At 47.3% G+C, this 19,413-nt stretch overlaps 1 protein-coding gene across 4 annotated transcripts in view; it reads left to right on the top strand.

Moving 5' to 3' along the window:
- afap1 (actin filament associated protein 1) overlaps positions 1–19,413 on the top strand; it is a 59,319-nt gene that overhangs the window by 28,999 nt on the left and 10,907 nt on the right. For 3 of the 4 annotated variants that reach the window (XM_048971062.1, XM_048971060.1, XM_048971063.1), the window contains exons 4-10: positions 9,343–9,451; positions 9,628–9,839; positions 10,666–10,845; positions 14,988–15,074; positions 15,564–15,639; positions 17,882–18,031; positions 18,378–18,589. In XM_048971062.1, the coding sequence (XP_048827019.1) occupies positions 9,343–9,451; positions 9,628–9,839; positions 10,666–10,845; positions 14,988–15,074; positions 15,564–15,639; positions 17,882–18,031; positions 18,378–18,589 (1,026 nt within the window). The remainder of the gene's footprint in view (positions 1–9,342; positions 9,452–9,627; positions 9,840–10,665; positions 10,846–14,987; positions 15,075–15,563; positions 15,640–17,881; positions 18,032–18,377; positions 18,590–19,413) is intronic. The other variant, XM_048971061.1, reaches the window with a different exon arrangement.

Raw genomic sequence — 19,413 nt, 5'->3', positions numbered from 1 at the left:
AGCAGTGGAAACACAAAATAGGTTATTTTTCGGGCTTTTCCTTAAGCCTCCGTCATCATATCAACCAGAAGGATCCCAAAGGATGTCTGGTAATTGGAGAACAAAATTTTGTGCGTTAGCTCTCCGCAATTAGTCAATATCTCAGTGGTGTCGCACAGATTTTTTTTTGAGGCAGATCCGCTTGCATTATCCATTCAGAAAGAGTTCTGAAGCGCTGGATAGTGAGAGAACCTCATACCCATGGTCTGATAGAATTTCAAGTTGTGGCCCAGAAGGGATAAAATTGGCTTTAGATTAAAGCGGCTGCCTTTCAAACTGTACTCAAAGCTCTTACGTCATGTTGAAATTGTTAACATTGAACAAGAGCGCTTGTCTGGCAAATTTACCGAGAGGAAGTGCCATGTCCTCAACTTGACCCGGGATGCATTCGTTTCGTGTGAACTTGCCACAACACAAGTCCAGGCATGGATCAGATTGTATCGGGACAGTGATTAATTGGCCCTTATCTCGAGGCTTATCCTTCCCAACGGGGCTTGGACATGAGGAGCTGTTCCAGCACAGGACCATTTACAAGCTCTGCAAGACCGCCTGGATGGAATTAAGACCCCGACAGCTGGCAGCAGATTCTTGATACTGCTTTGGTGGGTCACAGTCATTGATGGAAGGTTCTGCGATGACTCCCCCTTTCAAACCTGACTCTTCTTGGCCCAGTGAAGCGGTGCTGCTAGGATTTGCAGGGGATGTGCTGTTAACATCATGACACATTGTTCATGAAAAAGTCATTTTTTGGTTTGCGGCCTGATAAAAGGAGTGGTAATGCAGCCCTCTATGCAGCTCGGTCTAAAATGAAAATGAATAGGAGGAAACAAAAGTCTTGGACACAGTTACTTTCTGTTTTTTCATCTGTCCATATCAGTTCACATTAAAACTCATGCATTCAATTTTTAGTTCTGTCTTTTAACTATTATGCCAGGGGTTCTGCACAGGCATTCAGAGACACCGCCTGCTCCTCAGGTGTGGATGTACCAGCTGTGGTCTGTGTGACCCACAGTGCGAGGTGGACAGCGTGCCGCTAGCTGTCATCAAACATAGCATCCTGCTAACTTCACAGCAACGTGAGAAGTTCTTTGGTAGACATTAAACAAAGAGGAGTTTGATTGATTAGACCTTCTTGTTTGTTAGCCGTGGTCTTGAGAGAAAGTTGAGGAGTCTAGTCCTCTGGTGGAAGATACAAACCGCGTGACATGTGGGCTATTGTTCTTGCTCTTGTCATTGTTTTTTGGTGACTTAATATGGTGAGTTCATGCATACCAGCAGCATGAGTATAAACCGAAGGGCTGCTGGACAGCCTAAAGGCTACACATTTGATATGTCCAGGCACGGGTGTAGACCATCCAATATGTAGGCCATTCCAGGTATAGACCATCCCAAGTGAAGACTGACCTTGTGCCCTGTCAGTACAGTTCAGTGCTCATATCTCCTGGTAGGTCGGTCAGGCCCATTTGCACTGAGCAGCACCGGAACTGTTGGAGGGCTTGTGGTGACCAGGCGTTGAGGCCTAAATGAGTTCCATCTGTGTTGATGTTGGCGGGTTTGCCACCCCCCCCAACACACACACACACACTCACTCACCCCAGCACATACACCCCTGAATATCCAGCTTGCTGACTAACCAACCCATAACATAGAGGACTCTGAGTCAGACAAGCTCCATTTGTGTTTCATTTCCTCCCTCCAGCAGGCCGCCAACATCCTGGAGGAGCCAGCCAGAGCTCTGTGTCTGATTGCCTGTACTTAAGTTAAGGGTTTCTTCTTTACTTCCATATAGTGCTCATGTTCCCCTGTCACTCCAGATGTTGAATTACTCTTCCGAGGCATTTTTTTATATATATATTCATTCAGAAGAGATACATAGGGAGGCTGAATTCTGTAACTGGGGAGAAGCAACAAGAAGCTGCTTCTAAAGAAAAGACCTGTCACCTCCACTGTGGGATTTCTGGTGTGACTCTGATGTCACAGCCAGACCTGTCACCTCCACTGTGGGATTTCTGGTGTGACTCTGATGTCACAGTCAGACCTGTCACCTCCACTGTGGGATTTCTGGTGTGACTCTGATGTCACAGCCAGACCTGTCACCCTCACTGAGGGATTTCTGGTGTGACTCTGATGTCACAGTCAGACCTGTCACCTCCACTGAGGGATTTCTGGTGTGACTCTGATGTCACAGCCAGACCTGTCACCCTCACTGAGGGATTTCTGGTGTGACTCTGATTTCACAGCCAGACCTGTCACCCCCACTGAGGGATTTCTGGTGTGACTCTGATGTCACAGCCAGACCTGTCACCCCCACTGAGGGATTTCTGGTGTGACTCTGATGTCACAGCCAGACCTGTCACCCCCACTGAGGGATTTCTGGTGTGACTCTGATGTCACAGCCAGACCTGTCACCCCCACTGAGGGATTTCTGGTGTGACTCTGATGTCACAGCCAGACCTGTCACCCCCACTGAGGGATTTCTGGTGTGACTCTGATGTCACAGCCAGACCTGTCATCCCCACTGAGGGATTTCTGGTGTGACTCTGATGTCACAGTCAGACCTGTCACCCCCACTGAGGGATTTCTGGTGTGACTCTGATGTCACAGCCAGACCTGTCACCCCCACTGAGGGATTTCTGGTGTGACTCTGATGTCACAGCCAGACCTGTCACCCCCACTGAGGGATTTCTGGTGTGACTCTGATGTCACAGCCAGACCTGTCACCCCCACTGAGGGATTTCTGGTGTGACTCTGATGTCACAGCCAGACCTGTCACCCCCACTGAGGGATTTCTGATGTGACTCTGATTTCACAGCCAGACCTGTCACCCCCACTGAGGGATTTCTGGTGTGACTCTGATGTCACAGCCAGATCTGTCACCCCCACTGAGGGATTTCTGGTGTGACTCTGATGTCACAGCCAGACCTGTCACCCCCACTGAGGGATTTCTGGTGTGACTCTGATGTCACAGCCAGACCTGTCACCCCCACTGAGGGATTTCTGGTGTGACTCTGATGTCACAGCCAGACCTGTCACCCTCACTGTGGGATTTCTGGTGTGACGTCACAGCTCTCTGACTGTGATATAATGGAGTAAAACAATACCCCCCCCTTACCATTTGATTTGTGTTATGCAGTTATACATGGTTTGACTGAGCTAGATGCTCCTATACTAAAAAGTTAATTTTTATTTTGTGTACATTATAAAATCTTCTTAAAAAGACAGGATGCGCAGTTTGATTAATTTATTCAGTATACTACACCTTAAAGGTGTCTGATTTTTAAATCTACTTTTGGATGCCACAAAGCCTTATGTCTGCTGATTCTTCATGCTACCACACTGTGCAGATGTTCGACCACTAATATTAGGGTTACCACTGCAGGGAATCCAGTGCAGCCCAGAACAAAAGAATGGAAATCGGTTCTATTTAACGAGTAACTGTATGTCATAAGGGAGCCCTTGGTTGCTATGGTAGCAGTCATACTAGGATGTAACGACGCCATACCTTTTGCCATAACTTCACGAGCGTGGCGCTGCGGTCAAGCCAGCCGCCCCGTGACGCCACAGCATCTGGAAACTTCTCTGGAGTGAGACGGGACCGTCTCGAAATGTCGGAGGAGGATGGGAAAGCTATTCCGACTCTTTCTCAGACGCGGACGTGCGCAGATGTGTGACGCCGCTCTCCTACGCCGTTTGGACATGAGCTCAGGCTGCGGCCGGCCGGCACCGTGACTAACACCGAGAGTATTTTCCAGGAAGATCTGACCATTGTATTTCGGTATTTACCTACCACACACCTTCTCAATTCCACACCCCTGAAAAATGGCATACAGTGTGTAACAGTAACTTTAGTCATTTTCACAGCTGGGTGCCTTAACTGGAAGACTTCACTGTGTTTTTATTTTGCTAGGAATAGAATGGCGGACTGTGACGTACTTGTCCTGCTCCTTGAATACCAAACGCATCAGAGTCTTTTACAAACATCAGCCATTGTTCCTGACCCACACAGACCCGTTTAGGAGGAGCAAGTCTTACTGGCAAAGGGATCTCCATCCATTGATGCACAAAGTTTGCTTTCTTGCCTCAGCTACAGTTCTCTTAAGTTTCTGATTTGCTGTGTTCATCTTTATCGAAATTCAGCCCTCGCCTGTCCTGGTGTTATACACCTGGGTTTTAGTGCGCTGCAAAATTATGTGAGTCTATTGTCGTTAAAGAGTCTTGTTGACATTCCTGTCTGTATAAACACACCCAGGAAAGCCTCTTCATGTTGCTGGTGTTCCGCTGTTTTCATGGACCTCAGGTAGAGTTAGCTGAATGTGTTGACTCACTTGGTCCTTCACCTTTCCTTTGAACGTTAAGTAAACTTCTTCATATAAGCTTCTTCTCCTTAAGTAATGCACCACAATAAGATACCTGCTTTGGTCAGAAACAAGGTCATATTCAAAGTAGGCCCATATTGAACTTCCATCCATCCATCCATTTTCCAAACCGCTGGGTCGGGAGCCTATCCTGGAAGCAATGGGCACAAGGCAGGGAACAACCCAGGATGGGGGGCCAGCCCATCGCAGGGCACACTCACACACCATGCACTCACACATGCACACCTACTGGCAATTTAGCCAGTCCAATTAGCCTCAGCATGTTTTTGGACTGTGAGGGGGGAAACCGGAGTACCCAGAGGAAACCCCACGACGACATGGGGAGAACATGCAAACTCCGCACACATGTGACCCAGGCGGAGACTCGAACCCGGGTCTCAGAGGTGTGAGGCAACAGTGCTAAAAACTGCACCACCATGCCGCCCCCTTAGTTTCGACAGTTGTTTGTATTTTAGTTTCAGTTAATGAGAATTTTTTTTTTGCTGATAGTTTTCATTTTCGTGATGCTTTTCATTCATGATAATAACCCTGACGGATAGTCAGTGCACCTACACATGTAGCGTGTTCGGCATATGGACCAATAGGGGGCATCTCTGCTCCCTGCTCATCACAGGCTTCCTGTTCTGGCCAAATCAACACGTTTCACCTGTGTGGGCGGCGGAAGGGAAGGCAGAGCAGATAAAAATAGTGCTGGACGGGCCTCTCGGAAAACGGGCCTTGGGACACAGAGCCGTCCTTGTGCTCCCTGGGCTGGGCGAGACTTCGCCTGGTGCTGTTTTTACATAAGCGGGCCAAGCTGATACAGTCCTGCTATTGGGCTGTGAATTTTTATACGCAGTGACAGTTCTTTAGCCGCTACTCCATCTGCTGGTCATTATTTTTTGGCCAGGCTGGGTGTTGGTGGGAGACGACGCTGTAACCTGTTGGAGTCCAGGCTGAGATTCTCTCCAGGTACAAAGGTTCATTCACTGCACTCTGGCAGCAAGGCCACTTCCAGAAGGCTGAGATCGCGGCCCAAAGAGTAAAAGCAGCAGCCCCCCCAGGTCCCGGCTCTTGCTATCTTTGCTGCTAGCAGATTGCCCCCTCACAGGCTGTGCATGCCTGTGTGCATGTGTCTGCTCCTCTGCTGTGTTTGGCCAGGACCAGCTCATTGTATCGTATAAATACTTAAACCTTCAAACAAGGAGTGGAATTTCAGGTCTGGTTCCAGAGCCTCAGGTTCTGAAGGAATTTTCCCTTGTAAAATCTAGATGCACTGATAAAGCCTGGGTTCTGCTGCTGGAATGCCACCACTAACATGCTTAAGACTGGGAAATATTAAATGTCTGTCTGTGAAATGAGTTTGAAGCAATAACAGGATCGTTGCAGAAGGGGCTTGGTGAAGGCCGGCAGCTGGCCCGAGATGGGCCTGGTGTCCTGGACTGTGTGGGTTTGGAGAACATCATGGACTGGATATGGAGAATCAGACCCTAATGCTTTGTCTGGGGTGTCCAGGAGGCATCCACAGGAGCCAGGCTGAGTTCCTGGCAGGGTGATGATCTCTTCCCTAGGCACCTTCATATCAGGACTCACCTGTGTCTGGCACCAGAAAAAGAAGAAAACCGCCATTATTAAAGACCATCAACCTTCCAGATAACCTCCTCCATCCTTTCGCAAACTGGCTGACAGTATACATTGGAAACAATGTTTATGTTAACAGCTGTAACAGCGTTCCAAACATGCAGCGAAGTTGACAGCATAAGTCTGCCGTGTAATGGCAATGGGCACTTGTTATTGGCAGCCTAATCAGCCAATCAGAAAACCCGGCATTAACTGGGAGTCATTTCCAGTCGTTATAATTACCTGGAAACGTAACTCCTGGTGCCAGAACAGTTAACAGTTTAGTTGCATTACAGTTCTTGTTATGTGAGATTAGTCTGCAGTAGCCACCTGTTCCCCATTATATATCCATGAGAGGAAATGGACATTACTGAAATCAACTTAAAACAAGTATTCATTACTTGATTGTGTTTGTTTCTCCACATTGCACTTTAGGCTCTGGATTTTCATCCGGATCTAGTTCACAGTTAATTTCAACCACGTGGACTGATGCTAAGCTGCAAGTGTTTGTGGGAAGGCGGCTGACTGAAAGCCATGCGCTCAGATGTGCTTTATGAGAGGATGCAGGGCTTTCCCTGCCACACTGACAGCTGGTGGAGATATGTGGATCCCAGGAGGGTTCTGTCGATCGGGGGTAAGGGGGGACAAATCATGTCTTACATGGGATGAAAAAGGAGGAGCAGTGCCTCATTGACCCTCCCGAACACTGAAACACAGATTAGCACTTTTTCACAGAGGCCCTGAGTTGGGACTACGAGCACCAGGCTTCCGGGTTTGTCGCCGCACCGGTGAGGTCACCATATGCCTCCCTTTGGGGCTGAGAAGTAGGATTAATTAATTTCCGTCTTTCTGTTAAAAATAAGAAATAAAAGCCTCTTAGAGTGTACGTGCTGATTGGCATGGCCTTATAAATTCTGGCACGTGAACGCATGGCATTCGGTACAGGAACAGTTTTCCAGACAGAAGGCAAACATGCGTTGATTGCATTCTTGCGGCTAATATTCTAGCTGAGTAGTGACTGCGTGCTGATAACCGACGTGGCTTTCCAACGTCAAGAGGGAGAAAGCAGGCATGAATAAGTGGAAAGACGGACGATATGGGAAGTGAGAAGGAACTGCCTTCATTGTTTAGCTGTCAGCGTTTGCCTACTCCCAGACAGTCTCCTTCACTGTGCTGCACCATCTCTTCCTGTTCTTAGGCCTGCAGACTAGATCTGTGTGTATGTGGGGGCAGGCCTGGGCTTCGGCGATGGGGGTGGCCGGTGATGGTTTTGCCAAGAGTTAGTTCACGAAGCAGTATCACTCTGGGGAAATGCGATAAGGCTTTGGGGTGCAGCTACAGTATGAGCTGTGAATGCAGGACTGAGCTCGGGGGGGCGGGGGGGGGGGTTAATGACATTGCTGGTGGAAAATCTTGGCAGGAGGTGGAAGCCGGCGCAGGAACGCAGGGTAATTAAGGACTGCCTGCCAACAAAAAGCCCGGAGCATCTCTGCATCTTTCATCGGGGTATAATGAGTTTCTCGCCCTGGCTCAGTGACCCGGTTCTGGAAGTACAACCCGCATACCCACCTCCCTTCTTAAAATGGACAGGACGACCTGACTTACCACTTTATTCCTTAAACACTTTTTCATGGGTTACTTCACTGTCATATTTTATTTAACTGGTTATATAATATAATACACATGTGCACTGTGTTTGTGTGTGTGACATATAAAACTCGAAACCCACAACACCTGATTTTGATGTCTGTAGTCGTGCTTCTCTAATGATCATGCTGTAATGACTAGATGCGTTTTTTTTTGTCAAGTTTTATTTACACATACGCAATCATACGCTGTGGTTCTGTGTCGTGAGATGATTTACTGCCTGCTTTGTGGATTGTGCTGAAGGAAATATGCAATACGAAGGAAAACGTAATGGTAAAAAAGAAAATGAAATGAAATAAAATGAAATAACAATTAAAATAACAATCAAGATAAAACAAGTGCAGAATGTTTAGGGCAAAGCATTGCATTCAATGGATTATGGACTTGAAGAGAGTAGTGATTGTATACCTTGGATCCTGGTCCAGGGTTCTTTCCTTTATGTGTGTATTCTGTTGCCACGGTGACAGGGATGTCTCCATCACTGACTGCTGCACTTGTGCCAGCTCCCTAATGGTGGCCTTTGGGGGACTTCCCCCATGTTTCCACAGACGGGAAAAATGACCCATAATGCCCATAAAGAAAATAAATGTGGAAGAGATGTGAACTTTCCGATGGAGGGTGTGGCGCCTTGCTGGAGCCTAAGTGTGGTTTTACCATCGTGATGACCGTCTGCCCCTGTGCATTTACGGTGTCTAATGTTTCAGTTTACAAAAACACCTGTAAACACATCAGTTTTATAACCCAAAGAATTGTTATCTATTGGGATTTATGCAATACTGAGCTGTGTGGGATTCAAATCTCAAACCCAGAAGGTATAAGGCAACCGTACTACCCACTGAGCCGCCCTGACTTTTTCCTTGGTCCTTGATAATATCCAGCTGCATACTTGCACCAGCTTTGTATATCCATTTGGCTGAGACCATCAGCCAAGGCACCAAACGTGAGCTCAGTCTATTTACTCCATAAGTTTGGTCCCGGATTGCAGACTGCAGGAGATGCTAAGCTAATGCTGTTTATTTTTTCCTTCCGTAATCTTTTTTGCCCTCCTTCTCTGTGTAATAGCTCCCCAGCTGGTACCTGGCAGCAAACCGTTAGCGCGAGGCATGGTATCTAGCTCTTTGAGGATAATGACAGCCAGGCTGATTAGCGAGTCGACTTCGTCCCCCGATGGTCGCCCCTGATAGCCTGCCTGCACTCAGAGACTCGGCTGACGCAGGCCTGCTCTCCATCTGTGATACGCGATTGGAAACAGTTGCGTTGAATGTTCTCGGCTCCCCCGCTGAGATCGGCAGTGCCAGTGAGCTAACCGTGGTTGACACTGGGCAGCTGACACTGCGCAGTCACAATACCATTTACAATAGCGAGCGTTTGTGCATTTCACTCATGTTCCCGCTTCTGTCAATATTTATGCTTTTGACAGATGTTTAGTCTGAAGCAGCTTGCATATGAATTTTAGCTTCTATCCATTAACCTAGTTGGATGCTGGGATATAGGTTAAGTGCCTAACAGCTACAAGGCTGACACTGCAAATTTGATTGACTGTCAACAATGCTACAGTCCATCCTGCATCAGAACATGTAACCCATCTTCATTTGGTCGTTCTGGAGAAACTGCATCTTTGTTTCGACAGGGCAGTTCTACATGAACTTTAGCCTGATGTTACTGTTGATCTGTCCCCCAGCCTCCAGACAATGGGCCGCCTCCCCTTCCTAGCTCGTCCCTGCCGGAGGGCTACTATGAAGAGGCAGTCCCCCTTGGTCCGGGCAAGGCCCCCGAGTACATCACTTCTCGTGAGTCTCCTAAATTGTCTTATGATCTCCCCTCCACACTGACCTAATGGCTTAATGCCCAGTGTTTTGGTTGTATTAAGTAACTGGTCTGTTTCACCAGCTCTAAAGTTTCGTAATTTCATCTGTCCATCTGAGAAAGCAAGTGTCAGGCGGTGTAAATATCCAAAACCTTACAGACTACGACTCGGATGCCATGAGCAGCTCATATGAGTCGTATGACGAGGAGGAGGAGGACGGAAAGGGCCAGAAGATGAGGCATCAATGGCCATCAGAGGAGGCCTCCATGGACCTGGTGAAGGATGCACGCATCTGCGCCTTCCTGCTACGCAAGAAGCGCTTCGGTCAATGGACCAAGCTTCTTTGTGTCATCAAGGACAATAGGCTCCTGGTATGTAGGACCATATGGGGTAGAGCATGGGAAACAGGGCATGCTGGGTACAGTGAGGTATGATGGGAAGAGCATGGGAAACAGGGCATACTGGGTACAGTGAGGTATGATGGGAAGAGCATGGGAAACAGGGCATGCTGGGTACAGTGAGGTATGATGGGAAGAGCATGGGAAACAGGGCATACTGGGTACAGTGAGGTATGATGGGAAGAGCATGGGAAACAGGGCATGCTGGGTACAGTGAGGTATGATGGGAAGAGCTTGGGAAACAGGGCATGCTGGGTACAGTGAGGTATGATGGGAAGAGCATGGGAAACATGGCATACTGGGTACAGTGAGGTATGATGGGAAGAGCATGGAAAACAGGGCATGCTGGGTACAGTGAGGTCTGATGACTGTAATACTGGCAGTAATAGGCAAGTAAGTGTTAATGCAAGACAGTGGTCAACTGCAGGGTCCTGACAGGAGACTCTGCTGGGCGCCCGAGCAATATGGCTTAGCTTAGTGCAACATGTTTATCTCTATGAAATTGCAGGATTGATAGTTACTTGGGATAAAAAATGAGCAAAGCATCAATATAGACTGCTTGACTACAGAAATGGTGACAAAACCAGACATTCGTTCAGAGAGTACCATATAAAAACCTGAGTGAGCTTCTTCTGTCTCAGAAGATCTATGCTGACTGAGGGCTATCTGTATAATGAAGGCTCATGTCCGGCTGCTATATTAATATGCATCTTCAGCTCCTGTACTCCTGTCTGCTGTGCACAGTTCTGCGTCGTAATTCTTCCTCCGACTCTGCCTCTGTACCACACTTTCCTGATAGTGCTACAAGTCTTCGAAGGACCAGGTCCCTCAAATGGATCTTCCGTTGGCCGAGTGCAGCATCACGCATGTCCCGAAAGACGGCAAGAAGAAGAAGCACGAGCTGAAGATTGTCCACCAGGGGGCAGATGCCCTGGTACTGGCTGTTCAGAGCAAGGAGCAGGCAGAGGAGTGGCTCAAGGTATAGCTCTGTGTGTGTGTTTGATTATGTTTATATTACATTGTGGGGACTAAATGTACTCCACAATGTGATAAACACCTGTTATTTTCACGTTGTGGGGACAGTTTTCAGGTCCCCCCAAAGATCTGTGATTGTAATCATAAAAATAAAAATGCCATAATTATCATATTTAGTTGGCCAGGGTTAGGCCTGTGTAGGGATTATGGTCATGATGTTGGGATTAGAGTTTATTCCCTGGAAATGAATGGAGAGTCCCTACAAAGATTTAATTACAAACCTGTGTGTGTGTGAAAATTACATCCAGTTGTTGACATAAAACAGTCTTAAGCCTGCTGTTTGGTCCTTTGAATATAACCATCTAGCGACATCAAACAGAAAGCAGTGATTTTACTGACGTTGTTTTCCTGATATTATGTCAGGGTCACACGGTTATTTGGAACAGGTGCCCAAACCTCTCATATCAGCTAGGATGTTTAGTTTGAACTGTTTTCAGACCGACTTCTTAAATCGTACCCTAAAACTTCAAAAAGAAAAGCATCTACAGAGGGTTCTGTCCGCTTGACGCCCAGCTCAGTTCCGTTTTTTTTCCCGTCTTTGTCTCCATGAGACGTGTACCTCCGACATATTGAATTACTCTTTGAAAAAATGTAAGGACTGGTGTTGAGGTTAGAGCTCAAAGGAAAATCACCTCCCTGAAGAGATTTCCGTCGAGATTCTGTTTATCTTTCAAACCTATTGTGTGCTATTTTAAGGTTTGTTCCCTGTTAGGTTTCGTTGTTCGCAGCAGTGCCAGTGAAATTCTCTGTGCTGCAGTTCTGAGTGCCTTTATACAGCGCCTGGATCCATACCGCTCCATCAAAAACCTTTGCGATGCACACAGATGGGTCACCAAGGAGCCCCTGAAAGAGCGGCCGCCTGAGATCCCTCACATAGGCGCCATCAGACGAATGTAGCGTCGATTTGTGCTCGCTTTCGTAAACGCTCACGTTTATCTTAGGGATTTGCTGTACTGTTCATTTATACTGTTACTCTGCTGTGATGAGGGTCTAATGACTTATCAATGGGGGGGGGGGGGGGTGTTATCTGCAAGTTGTACAGTCTGTAAAAACATGCAAAAGTCAGCTGCGAGTTCAGGTGGAAAGTTCAGGTCCAGAAAATACAAATCCAGACCAAGGTCTTGTTTCAGCCAACCAGTTGAATATAAAGAATCACAGTCACAGATTAATCAGTTGGTTGGTTGAAACAAAACCTTGGTTTGGATTTGTACTTTCGGGACCTGAAATTTGAACGAAAAGAGGGATCAACAGTTATGGTCAGAAAGCGTCGATGCTGGCAGGAAGGCCTTGCGTATTAAGTCAGATGCTTGCTTACTGAGAACACATTGGAACAATATTTGGTAGCGTGGGACAAACACGTGCCTTTTCTTGTACAGAATAACACTCTGCAATCAGGGCAGCCAATTACTGTTCAGCTGGCTCCGGTTTTACTGGGGTACACTTCATAGCACATGTGTTTCCAGCGTACAATTAAATGTACAGCAGGAATATGCTTCGAAGCATGCTCTGAGTACAGTGCAAGCCCTGAGGTACTTCAGTGCGTCATTAGGCTAAAAGATTAGAGGGTGTTTGAATGTGGCTGCTAAGGCAACAACAGAGTTCTTTTCCATGCCCCTCTTTTTAAGCCAGAGGCATACTGCATATTGCATAGATCAGGATCATTCTCGCTTTAGAAATATGGGAGTGTTGAGCTTATCATGGAATTTTTTTTCTGAAATTGAGAATTGGTTTGACTGGAGCACTGTGTGTATGAACGGGGAATCCAACATACACTTTGGTCACTGCATGCTCTGCAATAATATAAAAGACAAATGTTTATCATAAAACATAATATATAATATATAATAATGACTTCCTGTTCACTCCGTTTTTTTTCTTTAGTGTCTCTGCTGCATCCTCACCACTGTGTTTTCTTCTTCTCTCCTCTTTCTGTGCTCCTTTCGGTTTTCTTCCTCCCTCCATCTAGGCTTGGCCTCCTTCCTCTACCTGGGTCGGGCGGGATGGAGGCCCTCGTTTCCTTCTCTTCCTCTTCCTCTCCCTCCTTCCTCTCACTCTTTGTGGGTCCGGCACTGGGGGCGTGGCGTGCTGGCCCGGTGAGACCCACGTGGCCTCAGGAGACGTTGTGCTGAGCGGATGGCATTGCCTGTGCCGGTTGCTGTCTTGCCTGTGTTGTATGATCACTGTGTTACTCGGAGCACTGGGCTTATTGCCATTGTGCCTCAGTGATGTCAGCAGTCTTTGTAGCATAATCTGTAATTCTCAGTCCGTGGGGTCCCAAGATGATTAATACCCACATCACTTCTTTGCAGTCAGGGCTAGGTGCATTGTAGGTTGCAGGTTTTTACAGTGCATTTCAGTTTGCAGTTGGAGCAGTGTGTTTTAGCACCAGGTAATCCCTCTTACAAAGATCATTGAAAGCGTTCTTGGTGTGATAGTGCCAAACCTGTCAGGGTTGTCTGTCCATTCAAGCAGTTTTCATCCTTTCTCTGATCTCGAGTCGGAACTTCTCACATAAATATAGCTGAATTGGCACCTAAGTCAAATTAGCAAAATTAGTTTAAGCTTAAAGTAGGAATCAGCCTCACTGTTTCATATTTACATTTATATATTTAGCAGATACATTTGTCCAAAGCGATGTACAATTGAGGCAAATAAGATATTGCAAACATTTATGTTGTCAAGGAGTCAACTAGGCATAGGTGCAGCTAGGTTGTGCATCCAGTGAACTCCCACGTACAAGCGTAAGCGGTATCGGAGCAGGAGCTACAGAACAACTGCACAACTACAGAACAACTTACGACAAAGCAAGAACTTAATAAGACTATTAAAGGGTCAGCAGTGTAACATAAGAGCACTCAAGGAACATGCAGAGGCATCGGGTTAGTAAAGGAATTCCTGGAACAGATGGTTGTTGAGGCGTTTCTTGAAGGTAGTGAGTCTGATAACCAGTTATGTGTCTTTGGTGGTAGATTCTGCTCAGAGCAACATCAAATAACCACGCTTGTGGCTTTAATTTTCATTATCTGTGTGCTTTGTTAAAGTCACTTTTTGGGTTATGCCTTATCACATCTATGCATGGTTCAGTCGGATGCTTCATGAATCTGCGTAGGCGTGCGACTCCTGGGATTTGAACCTACAGCTTTTGGTTCCAAGGCCTCTTGCATCCTTGACTTTCCAATCCCTAATCTGGCACTCAGCCAAGGGTTCCTCTGAGAAGGCTGTCCTCCCAAAGTATCTTTTATGATGGGGATAAATTCACAAGATCAATGGTGAGGACACTTAGAGAGTGGAGGAGGTGGGGTTTCATGTGAATGAGGACAGATGCACAAACTGGCTGAGCACTGGTACATACCAGGCCTGGCTATGATGTCAGCCAAACCACAGGCCCAGTGGCTGTAATTTCCTTGCAAGGTCTATTAGTTTCAGCATCAATATGAGCCAAAACCAACTGGCAGCTTTTACTGACAACGCTGAGAAGGCCTCCGCAGCCCTGTAGTTTGCCGGTGGGTCTGCTCTGAGATGTGCCCAAGACTTTGAAGAATGCGCAGTTGTCCCTTGCTGACCTCTTGTGACATAGCTGGCCTTGATGACTGTTAGGTTTTTGGGAGGCTCTGAACTTGGAATCCTGGGCTCTAGGTTCAAAGTCTCAGCTCTGCGCCAGTCAAGCTTGCCTGTGCCCCACCCACACAACGTGGCAGACTCATTCATTTGCGATGATTGGCCGTTGCGCTCCCATGAGCCTGCTACTAATATAGCCGGTAGTGCCGCCGTGCTGTTTGCAGGCTGTGTGTAATCCTTTGGCCAGTGATGGCGTGGCTGCTTAAAGTGTCGCTGAATGTCGTCGCAGAATGAATGCGAAAGTGGTAGCGTGTGATTGTATTGGATGGAGGTCCAGGTCTTTGTCCTGGGCAGCTAGTTGTTCCTTTTGGCCCAGATCCCTCTTGGACTTGCATCATGAGCTACATCGGTTCTCAAGATGACTTAGTGAAAACCGGGACACTAGCTGACAGGAACCAGGACTAGGCCCCCCGATTAGCGGACTAGGGGCTTCAGGCGCCATAGTAACACTGGTTTTCTGTGCTCAAGGTTATGAAGGAGGGCTGCAGCAATGGAGCCATTGATTCTGATGGGGTGGGATCCGGCTCACCAGTCCACAAAGCTGAGCTAGAAAAGGCAAGTATTGAGTCCTCGGCTAAACCCCAAGATCCACTGCAATGTGCCAGGTTTAGAAACCACACCGACCAGCGGCCTGACTATTAAAATAACAGTTTATAAGATTTCAAATACTGCTTTATTACAAAAAATTTGTACAGGATTTTGACCACTAGATTGATGTCTGTAGTAAAACGGCATATTTTAACAGAAAGTAATACTTTTATAATGTCCAGTGACACCCCAGAAACCTGTTCTGTTGAATGAAAAATTTGCAGATTCCAAACCTGTTTGTTTATAATTTTTTTACAGTTCCTTTGCCATCTACCTTTGTATGTGTGTGTCCAGCAAAAATCCCAGCATTAACATGTACAATGTTTATTGGGCTCTTACAGTGTTCATTTGAAACCAGTTGCACTCATGAACACTGCCGGTGTTAATTCAACACTGGGTGTTTTACTCTGTAAACACAAGGGAAGGCTAATTCTTGAGGTCTGGCTCCTCTTGCAGAAGCTGTCCTGTGAGAAACCCAGCTCTGATGGCGAGTGGAACCATGAAAATGGAACGACAGACACCAAAGAGCAAGGTAATTCTTGTAGTACGAGACTGTGAGCAGGGTGTTCCATGGAGAACCGTAAGAGATATTGATTAGAGCAGGGGTCTCCAACTCCGGTCCTAGAGAGCTACTATCCAGTAGGTTTTCTGTCCCACTTGGCTTCTGATGAGCCACACCTGTTGTCAGGTATTTACCTGAGAGCAGGTGTGGCTCATCAGAAGCAGGTAGAATAGAAAACCTACTGGATAGTAGCCCTCCAGGACTGGAGTTGGAGACCCCTGGATTTGAGTAAGCTGTCCTTAGATCCTCAAAGAAAACTGCCGTTATTCTTATGGTTAAGCGGCCTGGTAGAAACCTGTCAATGGAATTACAGGACTGTGATAGTTTGGTCATACATTGAACCTCTGGAGTTTACAAAGCACTGACGTCAATTCTTGTCTTATTTGATTCCACTTCCTGTTGCTTCAAGACAAACTAACAATACCAGTATAAAATACCAGTGTACTTCCTGATGTTTTCCATCAGCGGCTCCCAGTGTTTGGCATGTGGGTGTCTAGAGTACCACTTTCTGGTAATATGACTGAATCCTCTTGTAGAATTTGGGGCAGCTTCAAGTTAATTGTTTATTATTTTTGTTGAAGGAGTGCCAGAATCAAACAAAGAGTATCCACACATGACCCTCACTGAAAAGTCAGGGGATTTCATTAGAATTTATTTGCCCAAGGGGTGGTCCTCTGTGGGGATTAGAGTTTAGTTTAACAGGCTGAAAGTGCTTGTCCTCAGCATTCAGGAATCCAGAGCCCTTGCTCTTATCAAGGTGGCCTGTTCTGTGATTGCAGTGTCTGAAGTAAATTTCACAGCTACACTGAAATCTAGCCTTGCATGGGGTTGCTAAATCAAAAATACTGCATCTGTCCACTTTGAATGGCATTTTATACTTTTCTTCAATTACTTGAAAATAATGGTTTATCACTTCAGAAGGTAGATCTGTGGTTTCGAGTAAACAAAACCGTAGAGCTAGTTGGACAGGGTTTGCCTGGATTATTTGTTGTTTGGTGTATTCAGATATTTTGACTATATTCGGTATTTCAGTATTTCGACTTTCCCACAGACATACCATCTCTGTTAGAGCTGGGCTGATAATTATAGAGTTTGAGAAGATTTTATATCCCCATGTGTAAAGACCGAGATTCCAGAGAGTCTGGTAGCACTTTTCCATCACCGATGGCGGATCTCTTATCTCCGCTCTGCACCACACACGCCTGCCTTCCAAACCTGCATGCCACCAGCAAACCAGGCCAACACTGTGGGCCTGGACTTGTTCAGAAGTAGGCCTGCTTGCCCCCCTCTTGGATGGGATAATTCTCTGATTATAGACATACTTTCCATTGCTGGTAACTGTTCCAATTTGTTGGATTTAAATTAGCAGGATCATACATTTTCCCCTTACAGATCAAGCATTTTTACATATGTGGGTCTGGTTTCTTCTTTAAGACTGGACAGCGTAGCATCATAAATGGGAGGAAGATGTAGGAACGGCTGCAGATTGGCTCATTAAGGCGGCAGCAGGCGTGTCCTGTCTGCTTAACCCTATCAGGATGTCGGCTCCCGGAAGCCACCCGCCAGGCCTGAATCATGTGTTGACATAGTTCCATATGTTGTCCTGAGGTTTCCGTAGGAGCTCCCTCTGTTCAGAAGCCAGAGAGTATAGCTGAATGCATGTCGTATACATCAGTGAAGTATACAAGAGTTGGCTTAAAGCTAAATAAAGTCCATGGTCCCTTTTGACACGTGTGACAAACACAAAACCCAGGAAAAGACTCCATGCTTTTTACTGACGTTGGTAGGCAGCCCTCATTGAATGCTGTCTTGATCCTGCCACCCCATTGGCCCACCGCTCACCCAAAGGCCTGCCTGTAGGGTCAGTGCTGTCCAGATGATCCTCTCCTTATCAATGATCAGCATTACTGCTCTGACTTCTGGATGTAGCAGCTTTACTCTTTTGTTGGGAATGATGTGGATCACGTATGTAAGGGTTTTTTTGCATGTCCCACTTACGGGGGTGGCACACGGTGCAGCAGGCTAGGCTGATGTACCCATGATCGGAAGGTTGCTAGTTCAAATGCTGTGGCCCAACAGTCATCCATCACCCTGCTGGCCACGGGGCTTGAACCAAAAACCTTCTGTGCAGGGACACGGAGTCCTAACCTGCTGAACCACACACCACCCTGCTTGTCTTCTCTCCTTCACATACCCCTGTCTCACACATCAGCTAAAGGGAAGAAGAACGGCAAGGTGGATCAGAAGGGTGCCGCGGGCAAGGTGACAGGGAAGAAGATCACCAAGATCATCAGCCTGGGGAAGAAGAAGCCATCAACCGATGAGCAGACCTCCTCAGCAGAAGAAGATGTCCCCACCTGTGGTAGGATGCCTGGGGAGAGTCTGAGGAGGGTGTGTAGTCCCAACGCAGTTTTTTTGGGAACCCCCAGAAAGTCCATGTACCGGGACATAGGAAGGAGCAAAAATAGGGACTGTCTGGGGGTCCCGAAGGACCAGGTGGGGAAACACTGGCCCACAGCATGACCACTGCCTCACCTTTCATTGTGATTATTCACATAAACACTTGCTCTCCACTTGGTGCACAATAACTGCTCTGTTCGATCTGGGAGTCTTAGTTGCTCTGTCGCCGTCAGCCATTTATAGCACCCAGTGGGCCGGATAAATCATTCTAAGACGTGTAAGTGGCTGATTTCCCTGGTGACTGACAGGTTACCTGAACGTCCTGTCTAACAACCGCTGGCGGGAGCGCTGGTGCCGGCTGAAGGACAACCAGCTGCTTCTGCACAAGGACCGGGCCGACCTGAAAAGCCACATGGCCTCGCTGCCGCTGCGGGGCTGTGAGGTCATCCCCGGGCTGGACTCCAAGCACCCCTTCGCCTTCCGGCTGCTGCGCAATGGCCAGGAGGTGGCTGTGCTCGAGGTCAGTACCCATGAACCTTGTTCTGATCTGAAGCCCCCCAGACCAGCGTCTGCTAGTTCTGTCTCTGACTGGGAAAGCCTGGTCATACCACATAGGCCACATTCCTCCACGGGTTGAAAAAAACACGTTTCAGTCGTGTCATAATGGTTATTCTTCTCCGCATGTGTCAGAGCGATTTATGTCCTCCGGCCGCACCGATTTCCCCCCCCCCCCTCCACTCGGCGCCAAATGGCTGCACCTCGCTGACGGACTCTCGAGTGCCGTCTCACCACTAGATGAGATGTGGTGGTCGGGGATACGTGCAGTAGGAATCTTAGCAGTTCAGCTGAAGGATTATGGGATGCGTGTGAGCCGCAGTGCTGAATGTACCCGCGACGAGGCAGATGTCCACCCCTGGGATGGGTAATGACAGTGGGGCCCCCGTCCTGGTGCCGTCTCGCAGCACAGCTCACTCAAGTTATGTGGTTTCCGTGGCCACCATTGAAGTGGAGTTTGTTTTTCTGTCCTTCTCAGTTTTCCTCTCTTCTCCCTCACCCTGTCCTTTAAATCTCTTTCTCTCTTTGTCCTTTTCCGTACTCCGGTTTCACTCTCCTTAACTTTTACTCAACTCCACTTTTTCCCCCACTAAACACTTTTGTCTTGCAGTCCTTTGGCCGTTTTCATTTCTGCCTTTTTCCTGATGACTTCTTCCCTTTTTTCCTCCTCCTCCTTCCCTCCCTTCTTAACTTCTCTATATTTCCCCCCACCCTAAAAACCCCTGTCACACCCTCTTATTTATATGTGTATAGTTTATGCCTTACTGGCTTGATATGTACCAGATGCTG

Source organism: Brienomyrus brachyistius, chromosome 12 (assembly GCF_023856365.1).
Source record: "Brienomyrus brachyistius isolate T26 chromosome 12, BBRACH_0.4, whole genome shotgun sequence".
NCBI lineage: Eukaryota > Metazoa > Chordata > Actinopteri > Osteoglossiformes > Mormyridae > Brienomyrus > Brienomyrus brachyistius.
The sequence above is the reverse complement of the archived record's forward strand: the minus strand, read 5'-3'. Positions and strand labels throughout refer to the sequence as shown.